Source organism: Hipposideros armiger, unplaced genomic scaffold, assembly GCF_001890085.2.
Source record: "Hipposideros armiger isolate ML-2016 unplaced genomic scaffold, ASM189008v1 scaffold_126, whole genome shotgun sequence".
Taxonomy (NCBI): Eukaryota; Metazoa; Chordata; class Mammalia; order Chiroptera; family Hipposideridae; genus Hipposideros; species Hipposideros armiger.
In genome coordinates this window covers 2,455,170-2,465,940 of record NW_017731476.1, presented here as the reverse complement: position 1 = coordinate 2,465,940, position 10,771 = coordinate 2,455,170, and the positions used below count along the sequence as shown (strand labels likewise).

At 58.5% G+C, this 10,771-nt stretch overlaps 1 protein-coding gene across 1 annotated transcript; it reads right to left on the bottom strand.

Moving 5' to 3' along the window:
- Window positions 1-3,032: 3,032 nt before the first annotated feature.
- On the bottom strand, window positions 3,033-10,724 carry SSTR5 (somatostatin receptor 5). The gene is made up of 2 exons (XM_019648477.1): window positions 10,658-10,724; window positions 3,033-4,860 (listed from the first exon to the last, which is right to left on the bottom strand). The coding sequence occupies exon 2, from the start codon at window positions 4,827-4,829 to the stop codon at window positions 3,732-3,734; it is 1,098 nt and encodes a 365-aa protein (XP_019504022.1). The 5' UTR covers window positions 4,830-4,860; window positions 10,658-10,724; the 3' UTR covers window positions 3,033-3,731.
- Between the last annotated feature and the right edge of the window lie 47 nt (window positions 10,725-10,771).

The following is a 10,771-nucleotide window of genomic DNA, read 5'->3' as shown; positions in this document are numbered from 1 at the left end:
AGTCACTCCATCACCCCTCCCCCAGCCCCTGCGTCTGTGTCCGAAAGCAAGGGAAGAGACCCTCTGAGAAAGGGCCTCACTGCCCTCCCCAGATGGGGGCCCATGGAGGGAGGTTTATTCAGGTGGAGCACCGCCCCCCCATCCCATCTCCAGATACATAGCCTGAAGGAGGAGGGAGAAGGTGGGCCGGGCACAGGTAGGAGCAAGGGGCCTGAAAGGAGGTAAGAGCCCCAGGACAGGGAGGGGCGGGGAGGAGAACCCTCGCTCAGGCTCCTGGGCGCCACGGGACCTTCAAGGTAAGGCCCCCACCTGGGCAGAACCTCCCATCGCTCAACATCACTGTTGTTCTTTCAACAAATGCCCTTCAGAGCTATGACAGCTGGACTCCCCCTCAGGAGCCAGGATGGCCTCTGCCAGTCTATACAGGACAGGAAGGTGCCCTTGGCCTCAGTGGAGGGAAGGCAGCAGAGTTGGGCTTAGGAACCCCCCACCAGCCAGGGTGGAAGAGGAATCGTGAACCTAGCTGTCTCTCCAGGTCCTCATCTCCACCCAGCCCTGAGATCCAGGGTTTTGCAGGGGCCCTGATAATTGACCAGCGAAGATGCTATTCTCAATGTCATTAGTCTCCCCGACACCCCCAAAGGACATCACAGATCTCTGTGGTCTCAGGTTCCTGTGGGAAGTTGTTGCTGGTGGCCACCCATTGTCCACCTGTCCCCCTGTCCCAGGACACCTGAGGGGGGTGGGCCTTCCTGACCCCTCCTCAGGACCCCACCCAGGGCACCCCAACATAGCTCCTGCTGATGGGGGTTGAGCTGGGAGCACAGCCTTGCTCAGCTCCAGGGCAGCCGGCCTCAGTTTCCCTCATTGCGGGGATACAGCCCTGACTCTGCCTGTGGGGGCTGCACTGCCATCACACTGCATTCCTACTCCACACCCTGCCCTGCCAGGCAAACAAGCCCCCCTGCCTCTGTCCCATCCCAGAGGCAGCCTCATCCTGCCCCCGGGAGCCGGATTTCCTGAGCAAGGTCACTGTGGAAGCCATTGGAGCCCAGCAGCCAATAAAACCCATCCATGTGGAGAGAGAGCCCATAAAACAAGTCACCCCCTGAGAGGCTGTGTGTTCTGTGCCACCCCCACCCCACTCAGGGCTGGGACCAGGACCTGCAAGCAGTGTGGTGGCTCTGTGGCCCCCACAGCTGTCCCCAGCATGAGGGAGGGCAACAGCCAGGCTGGGTTGTGTCCCCTAGCCTACCAGGGCCGGGTCCACTGGCTCCCAGGATTCATGCTCCTCCTGGGACACCCCTGCCCCACCCGACAAGCCCTACAGTGGATCCTCCTTCCCTTCTGCTTGGTGGCCCACCCTCGTTTGAGGCATCAGGGATTGTCCAAGTCTCTTCCCAGCTCCCACCCAAACCCAGGATGCATGGGCTGCCCGGAATCCCCCAGAACATCCCACAGGCTCATCCACCCACTGGGTCCATCAGGCCCCTGGCGCACGTGCACACACGCATGCACACACACATTCACACACACTCACACATGCACGTGCACACACGCATGCCCCTCTCGGGCAGGAATGGATCAGGACGCTGCTATTATCTGTACTCCCCACATGGGTACTCTTGGCTGGCACCACCCTGGGGAGGCAGCTCACACTGTCAAATCAATGGGGAGAAATTGATCCTGGAAGAGATTTCCGAGCCATCTGCTTGATCCCAAAGTCATTTTGAGGCGATTCACTTCACATTTAGATCCAGGGGAGTCCTGACCTTGGGGTGGAGACAGCAGGTCAGTTTCTCCTGGGGTACCTGCCCCTCCCCGGGAGGTCCCTAAGGCGGGGTGGAGGTGGCTTTGGCCACCAGCTCCCAGTGACTCCAATGCCAGGTTCTGTGGGTCCCACATGGAGGAGCCACCCCTCACCCCTGGGACTGAGCCCAATAGTGGCAGAGACTCAGCTTGGGGTCCTGGAGGCGGCCGGGTCCCCACACACCTAGGGACGGGGCCCCCAAATGAGCCTCCCACTCCCTGGACCCACCAGCCACAAAAGGAGCTGACCCCCTCTGTATACTTGGAGGCCAAATCCTCATCCCACCCCTCCCAGGAAGTGAGAAGGGCCACAGCCACCCAGCCCCAAGGCAAATGCCCATCAATTCTTTTAGCCCCGATTGTTTACACTTTCCACTGTGTTGCTACCATCTAAGTGCCCGCTGACCACTTCCAGCTGGGTGTTTGCCCACCCCCACTCCGCCTCCTCCTATGTGCACCGGCTTCGATTATGGCTCTAGGGACAATATTTGCTTTGGGAAAGAGTCAAACATTTATTCTCTAATTTATTCAGGAGACACGAGCGCCCTCGTTACGCCATTGCGTTCTCAGGGCTTAGCCTCTGTCCGGGGTTGGTGCCAAGGCCCGGGCAGCACTGACTGGCTTTTCCCCAGCCCAACATGGCTCCCCCAGCTCCCTGTGCCCTCCTGAGGGATGGGGTCCTGCTCTGAGCTGACAGAGGAAGCCCCAGTGAGGTGGCACTGGGCAGGGCTGTCCCAGGTGGGGGCCTGCAGGTTGAGCGAGTGAGTCCCTGCACCCTGGTCCTTCTCCTTTCAGCCTCCGATAGAGGCCCACGGGACCCAGGACCCCAACAAGGCATTTTCTCTGAGACCCCATTGTGGGCCTAAGGCTGCAGAAGTTGCCAGCATTTCTAGGGGGTAGATGAGACCCCTCTAGTCTGGGGGATGCAGAATTCCTCAGGGGCCTGGCATTTGCTGGCATTTGCATCCACCCACACAGCCTTTCCAAGCTGGCTGCTATTTGTACTGAGAGGCTGTTTCCCCCACTGCTGTCTGCATCTCTCTCCTTTTCTGCTTCGTTCTCCCTCCCTCTCCAGCCCAGAGCCCCTGCCGAAAGCAGAAGAGATGGCTGTAGGTTCACCTGCCACCTCCCCAGGATCGCCTCTGCCGGTGCCCCAGGCCCCCTGCACTGGGCCCCTCTGGACACCTGTGCTCCACCCACCCACCCAGAAGCCTGGGGGCCGACTCCCCACCTCCAACCTCAGCCCCTTTGTGCTTGCTGCCTTCTTCCCCACACACTCCCACAGTGGAACAAATGGCCCCGGCGCCTGGCTCCCCACACCAGGGGCCAGGGGCCAGCAGGAAGGGAGATGCAGTAGCGGGGTTGGCTTGGCAGGCCAGGAGTCTCCTCTGGCATCACGTAGATGCCCTGGGGGCGTTTGCAGCTTATTCCCTCACATCTGCCACCTCCAAAGTCAATAGCTCCCAGGTCCCAGAAGGCAGGGGTGGAGGGGGTGGGGCATAGGCCAGAACCCAGCACATTCAGCATCTTTAATGTCACAGAGTAGCACTTGATGCTGACCAGGTGAAGCAGGGCTGAGCTGAGGAAGGGCACGTGTGATGAGAAGATAGGGCTGGGTGGGCGGTCACGCAGCTCACACTAATGGCCACTCCCCTGGCCTGGGAGGCTGGTACCCCTGGGCCTCTCCCGCCCACCCCCTAAGACCCCCGAACCCTGGCCTGCATGAGAATAGGCAGGTGGAAGTGGCAGCCCGACACTGCAGGACCACCCACAGCCTTGCCCCCAGACAGCTGTCCTCACACCGTGGAGAGCATCCAGGCTGCTGGGGGGCACCTCAACAGGGCCCGTGTCTTAGGGGAGGGCTTGGCCTATGGCCCTGCCCAGCGGGAAATTCAGACCAGGCAGGGGCCGCCAGGGGCCTTCTACAACCTGCTGGTTTGCATGAGCCCATTGGCCTCAGAGCTGCGTGTGGCCAGCGTGGCCTCCTGTAGCCGGCTGCTCTTGTTGGGCCGTGGCTCCGTGGCATCCACGTCCTCAGTGCCATAGTCCTTGCGGAAGCACAGAACCTTCCGGAAGCTCTGGCGGAAGTTGTCAGAGAGGAAGCCATAGAGCACAGGGTTGGCGCAGCTGTTGGCATAGGACAGGATGACCACGAAGAAGTAGGTGCCAGCGGCAACGGGCTCCTCGGGCAGGACGACGGCCAGGTTGACGATGTTGATGATGAAGAAGGGCAGCCAGCAGCCCACGAACACCAGCACCACCACCACCACCATGCGCGTCACCTTGCGCTCTGAGCGCCGCCGTGCGGACCCCACGCGCACACCCGATGCCTTCACCTTCACCACGATGAGCAGGTAGCACAGGCAGATGACCAGCAGTGGCCCAAAGAAGCCCAGCACGGACGTGTAGATGATGAAGACGGCTCCCCACAGGCCCACAGGCTCCGGCCAGCTGAGGTTGCAGGTATCCCAGCCTTCCTGGATGTCCGCGAAGACCACCAGCGGCAGAGACATGAGCAGCGAGAAGGTCCAGACCGCAGCGCTGGCCAGCTTGGCCACTCGTGGGCGACGCCACCGTGTGGAGCGGATGGGGTGGACAACGGCCAGGTAGCGGTCCACACTCATGACCGTCAGGCAGAAGATGCTGGTGAACTGGTTGATGCCATCCAGCGTCATAACCAGGCGGCAGAGCACGGGGCCAAAGGGCCAGTAGGAGACGGCGTTCTGCGTGGCCAGGAAGGGCAGCCCCAGCATGAGGAGCACGTCGGCCACTGCCAGGTTGAGGATGTAGATGTTGGTCACCGTTTTCATCTTGGCATGGCGCAGCACCACGTAGATGACCAGCATATTGCCACCCAGTCCCACTGTGCACACCAGCAGATAAATCACAGGCACCACCACCGCGCGGGCCCCCGGTGAGGGCGCGGGCCCCGCCATCGTCCCATTCTCACCACCTCCACTGGTAGCTGCGGAGGAGGTGTTCCAGCCCGCTGGTGTGGAGGTGGGGAACAGAGGCTCCATCTCAGCCACCGAGGCCAGTGGCCTGTCCTCTCTGCAGGACAAGAAGGGAGGATACGGGCAATTAATCGGATGGCCAGGCATTTCCTCTCCCTGGGCCCCGCCTGGCCCAGGAGGCGCAGGATTACCCCTCATCGTAGGGTAAACATGATTACTCATGTTCAACTCAGCTGGGAATCACATTAAACAAATTGTTTGGAAAAAGAAGCCCAGAGAGGAAGGAGCAGGGGGACAGCTGCTGTGAGTCGAGACATCAAGACGTCGTCTGTTGATACCGTGAGACCTGCCCATCCCTACACCCCCTCACTGCCCCAGGATGGTCCCTCGATCAGCCATAGCCATCCTTGAGTATGAGGACTCACTGAAGCATCACTACCCCCACCTCGAAGGTAAGGGACTGAGGATGGTGGGAGTCACCTCCCCAGAGGCCCTCAGAACAGGTGGAGAGGGACGGGGGTGGGGAGAGTGATTAGGAAGCTGATACATGGGCCAGGCACAGGAAGCTCCTCACACCCAACTGACGCCAGCTAGACGTGCACAATGCCCACAGAGCCCTTCTCTCCTGGGGGACCCCAAAACTGGGCCCCAGCTGACCTCTTAGAACAATTAGAAGGGTGCCAGGCCTCCATGTGGCCAAGGAGCCAGACCTGAGACTGCACAGGCTTCGCCAGTGTCCACGGGCTCCCAGGAACACTGTCCCCTGGTGAGTGGCACCCATGTCACCCCAGCCATGAGGAGTTGTTTCCCCTGTCCCCTCAGCTGCCGGCCAGCCCACTTGCTGCAGCGTGGATGTTGCTGGGCCAAGGAAATGACCCGGGAAACAGCCGCACAATGTGCGGTCATTGCAGCTGTGAGGGACACACTATGGGCACACACTCTGGGGCAGGGTCCGTCACCGGCACAGCAATGATAGTATTTCTTAAGCCCCAGGAAGAGGGCACAGTGCGGGAACAGGCAGAGAGGACCTCCACACACATCGTAATGAGGGAACACAAAATGGACAGAATAATTAGAGCTAATCATAGCCTGTGCCACAGGCCAGGAGGAAATGCATGCACGCATGCGTGCACGTGTGTGGGTTGAGGGGGAAAGAGCTAGAGAGCCGGACCTCGGGAGAGGGAGTGTGAAAGGGGACAATTTGGGGAGAGTGGGTGGAAGGAAAGACTTGAGCTATGTGCACGGGGTTTTGTAGAGAAAGAGCTAGGACAAAGACAGGAAAGCATTAATATCTGCAGTTCAAGGTGATGGGCGCATGTGTATTTGTTATAGAGTTTCTGTACTTTTTTGGTATATTTAAAATATTTATAAAAACGGTGAGTTCAAAAGAAAATAAACACCTCCACTGATGAGGAGAGGAGAAAGGGGATACAGATGGGGCTGATACCTCAAGCTCCACACTATACAGGGAATGGGGGTTAGCAGGGAGCCTAAGTGCCGCTGGGAGACCCAGACAAGGGCCTGAAAGGTGCTGGAAAAGGCCCTGATGATCCAGCTAGGGTCACTTAGGCCCAGTGGCCCCTCCAGAGTCCTGCTCAGCTGACCCCAAGTCATCTCAGAACAGACAATGTGCCCAGTGGATGCCAGTCTTGGGTTGGAGGAGGCAATTGAAATCCGATGGTGATGATGGTGGTGGTGGTGGTGGTGGTGGTGGGAGCCCAGAATAAACAACATTGACAATGACAGAAAGAAACCCTCTGCTCCTTGGGTGGACACATTGGACTTTCCAAGTTCACTCGGCAAATCCACACTAGGAAACATGACCTATAAAATCAAAAGTGGGAAGGTGGCTCAGCAGATTCATTTCAGGTGAAATAAAAATATTGTGACTTTGGGCCGGCCGAGTGGCGCGATGGTTAAGAACTGGCTTGGGACGCCAGAGGGCCCCATTTCGGATCCCACATATGAGGGCCAGTGACACTGCCCTCCACAGCTAAGATGTTGAACAACAGCTCAACCTGGAGCTGGGCTGCCATGAGTCACTGGTGACGGTGTAGGCTGCAGCCCCTGTGGCAGTGGGTTGCCATGGGCTACCGTGTGTAGCCAGCAGCCGCAGTGAGCGGCCGTCCAGAAGCCGGCGACTGATCTGCCTCACCCGGGAAGAGCGCAATGATGGTGCCAACTTGGGCCAGTGAAGCAACATCCTCCACAACCAGACTGAAGAACAAAACGACAGCAACTTGTCTGTTCCCCTTCCCCCAATTCCCCAGCACTGTTCCCATCCCCCCAATTCCCCAATAGAAATCTTAAAAATATATATATATATATATATATATATATAGTGACTTTAACAAGCATGCCCAAGATATGTTCAATATGGTTAGGATCCTCAACAAGGCATGGATAAAAATATTGTGAAATAAATTTTGCTTTAATGAACAAGTATCTATTTTTGAACTACAACTCTGGGGTGTGAAAAAAATCATCATTTGGGGAAAAAAAAACCCCACAAAAGTCAGGATCAACTCCAGTCTCGATACAGTGGAAGACAGAATTGACAAATTGGAAGAGGGGCAGAGGGAGTCCCTCAGAGTGTGGTGCAGAGGGGAGGAGGTTGCAGAAAGCTCTGAGTACTGGGAGGAGGGCACAGACCCGTTATTCAGAGAGGATGGCTGGGCACCTGCAAAACTAACCCAAAACAAAAATCCTGTGCCAACCTTTCCTGAACAGAACAAAATAGCAGAATAAACATAACATAGCATCAGAGTTGATCTACAGAGCATCAAGGGTAAGGGGGAAATCCTAAAGGACGCCAGTGGGGACACAAAAGGAAACCCACGAGGAGTGAGGATCAGGACCGTCTCCGTCAGCTACAAGGACCACAGGAGCCAGCAGGAGAAAGTCTGTCACCTGGATTCCTTACCAGGAGGGGAAAGAGACATTTTCTGTGTGTCCCTGGTTTTGCTACTCCTGGTGCTGAGCTCTCCTTACTTGGGTTTTGTGACCTGGTAGGGGGCATGTGACAAAAACTTTATTTTATTTTATTTTATTTTAAGGTTTTTATTGGGGAATTGGGGGATGGGAAAAACTTTATTTTAAAAAGGCCAAAGTATGATGTTTGGGGATGACTGCATTTCAAGACAAAGCTGGGGCCCCTTGGGCAGCCTTCAGAGCCCCTGGTCAGAAGGCAATTCCCAGGTTGGGGGAGCCCACGCTTCCCAGGCGCTGTACCTATCTGGGAGGAGGGTCTCCTCGGCTCTCAAACAAGGGCCACCTGTAGGCTCACTCCAATAAGAGGGGAGTCCACCTGCTGATCTCTGCTCCCCATGCCTGGTGCAGAGGGGCCCCTCCTCACATTTTAAAAGAAATACCGGAGAAAATGTTCTGTTCACCCATGGTGGGAGCAGGACTCAGATGTAGCCAGGGCCCGCGTTCCCAGGCAGGTGGTGGATAAATGCACGTTTAATTCTACATCAGACACACGCCTTGTCTTCATAAGCTCTCAGTTGCTCAGGGCTCCTCTAAGGCCGCTGCCAGGTGCCCAGGCAGCCCAGAATCCACAGCACGCAGAGCAAACTGTCAGGGCCCCCTTGCACTCCCCCACCAAACACCCCACCTCCTGAGTTAGACTTCAGAGCAGTGCAGAACAAATTTAGGCCACTATTAGTGCACCTGCCTCTTGGAACATAATTCCATAAGAGCCATTATTCAGAAGCAGCAATCTCCTTAGTCACAGAAATTACACACTCATGGGAAAATTGTCCCAGAGGGCCTTTGCCCTGTGGGCGAAGGATTCAACAGGCAGGGGGCTGTGGAACCAATCATGAGCCCATGCTGGGAGCTTGCTGACTCAGAGCCCCCATCAAGAAGGATCTGCCCACCCACTGATGTGGCACAGGGAACAGACCCCAGCCTTTCACCCCCTGTCCCAGCCCACTCCCACATACTGGCTGAGTGATCTTAGGTAAGCCACGCCATTTCTCTGAGCCCTGACTTCCTAGAATAGGCGACTCCTATGAAATGCAATCTCGCTGAACAGATGAAATAAGCTCAGGTGTGAAAGACGCTGCGTGCAGTGCCTGGCACGCAGTGGGTGCTCAATGATGGCTGCCGCTCGCCTGCCCCAAGTAGCCCTGCCTCTCCTCCCCAGTGTCAGGGAAAGTGCCTACCCAGGACTCCTCGGAGAAGCGGGCAGAGCTTTCCTAGGGGCCTGAGGACAGATACAGGTCTCAGTGTCAAGTGCTCCATGCCCCAGCAGGTCCAGCCTGCGCCTCTCCAACCCTTTTCAGGCTAGCGTGTCATGCAGTTAGCAGGAGAGATCTGCATCCTCCACAGGAACAGCTGCAGTGTGGAGAAACTGTGGAAACCACCAGGTTTCATCTCAGAGCCCACACCTCAACCGGGAGGCAGCAGAAGCACAGGTGCTGCCCCCACCTGTGGGGCAGGGCAAATGTGGGGACATACTGGCACCATCCAAGGCCCACCACCACCACCACCACCAGGCCTGCCTCTCCCAGGACAAGCTTTCAGACTTCTGCTTCATACTCTAGGGCGAGCTGGTGGCAGCCTGCCTTCCCCCTAGGAGGGCAGCCAGTGGCAACCCCACTCCTGCCCTCCCTCAAACACGCTCCATCTGTTCTAAAGCAGCCTGTGGTCAGGGCCAGAATCCCTTCCCAGTGGGAGGGACACAGGTGGGTGTGGGCAGGCACGGGAGCCCCTCTGTGGGGTCTGCACGCTCACTAAGATGTTTCCAGGACCACATTTCACCCTCAGCACACTTTATCAGAAATCCAGTTCATTATTTTACCAGGAACCAGCGGTGGAGCATTGTCACTGTTGCTATCCACCACCTTCTGCCCCGGAAGCCCCCAGTTCTCCCCCCAAGTGGCTGACTGTCCCCAGAAGCCTGTTCTCTTCAGAAGAGGCTGAGCTGCAGCCAGAACTGTCTCATACTTTGGGCAGCATGAGCTTTCCGGCTCTCTGCCTCCAGGAGCACCCCAGGCCAGCCAGCAGGCCAGGGACAGTGGGCCAGGCAGGTGGGCAGGTGAGGGACCACATGGTCCCAGTGTGGGGAGACCGCACACACAGTGGACTTCCAGGGCAAGTGTTCCCTTCTGGGGAGGAGGCAGGAGTGCCCCGGAGTGCAGGTGCCAAGCCGCGGAGAGTGGGGTCTCCGTTTCCAGCCAGCAGGGGCGGCACCCCCTCTCCTCTTCAGTCCGGGGTGAAGCACCCAACCGCTCTTCCTGCAACCTTCCCATCACTGGCTGCTTCCCCTCTGGGCCAAATGGCAGGCCCCCACCGCGACAGCCGATGCCCCCGCGTAGCCGCGGTTCCTACTATCTCGGCCCTCAGATCTCCGCACCCACTCCCCCAGCCACAGCTTCCAGCGAACCCTCCCAGCCGCGCTGCTCACTCTCGGCAACCCCCAGGGCGAGCCCGACTGGGGCGCCCACCACGGGTAGGTCGGGCAGGGCAGGGAGACGCGCGGTGTGCAGTCTCCCTGGAGCCCTCTGCCCTGACCGTGGCTCACCCGGTCCAAGGTCAGCGGATGATGAGGGTAAGGGGAGCGAGGCAGTTGGTGGGGATGGAGTGGCCGAGACTGGGGAGCGGACGGAAAGGGAGGAGAGGAACCCAGGGCGGTAATAAGTAAACCCCGGGGGTGCACAGAGGGCGCGTGGGGCACAGGGCGCGCCACAGGCCGGGCGCGGGGAGCGCGGTCCGACCACAGGCGCCGCGGGACCCCGGGCGCAGGGTGGTGAGAATCCCGGGGAGGGTAACTGAGATCTGTGTGAGACCCCAGCGAGAGCGGAGGACAGGGGCTCCAGTGAGGATACAGGGCCGAGGTGAGGGGGGAAGGAGGTAGGACAGGAAAGGAGCAGGGGCGCGGCACTCACCCAGCGGCGGCGATCTCTGGCCCGCGGGAAGCCAAATGCCTCCCGCGACGCTCTCTCCGGCTCCGGGCTCCGGGCACCGGCTGGGAGGCGGGGCCGGGCGGGGCGAGCGTATGG

Coding starts and splice junctions, on each gene's coding strand:
- SSTR5 (XM_019648477.1), bottom strand. CDS start 4,829: ATGGAGCCTCTGTTCCCCACCTCCACACCAGCGGGCTGGAACACCTCC.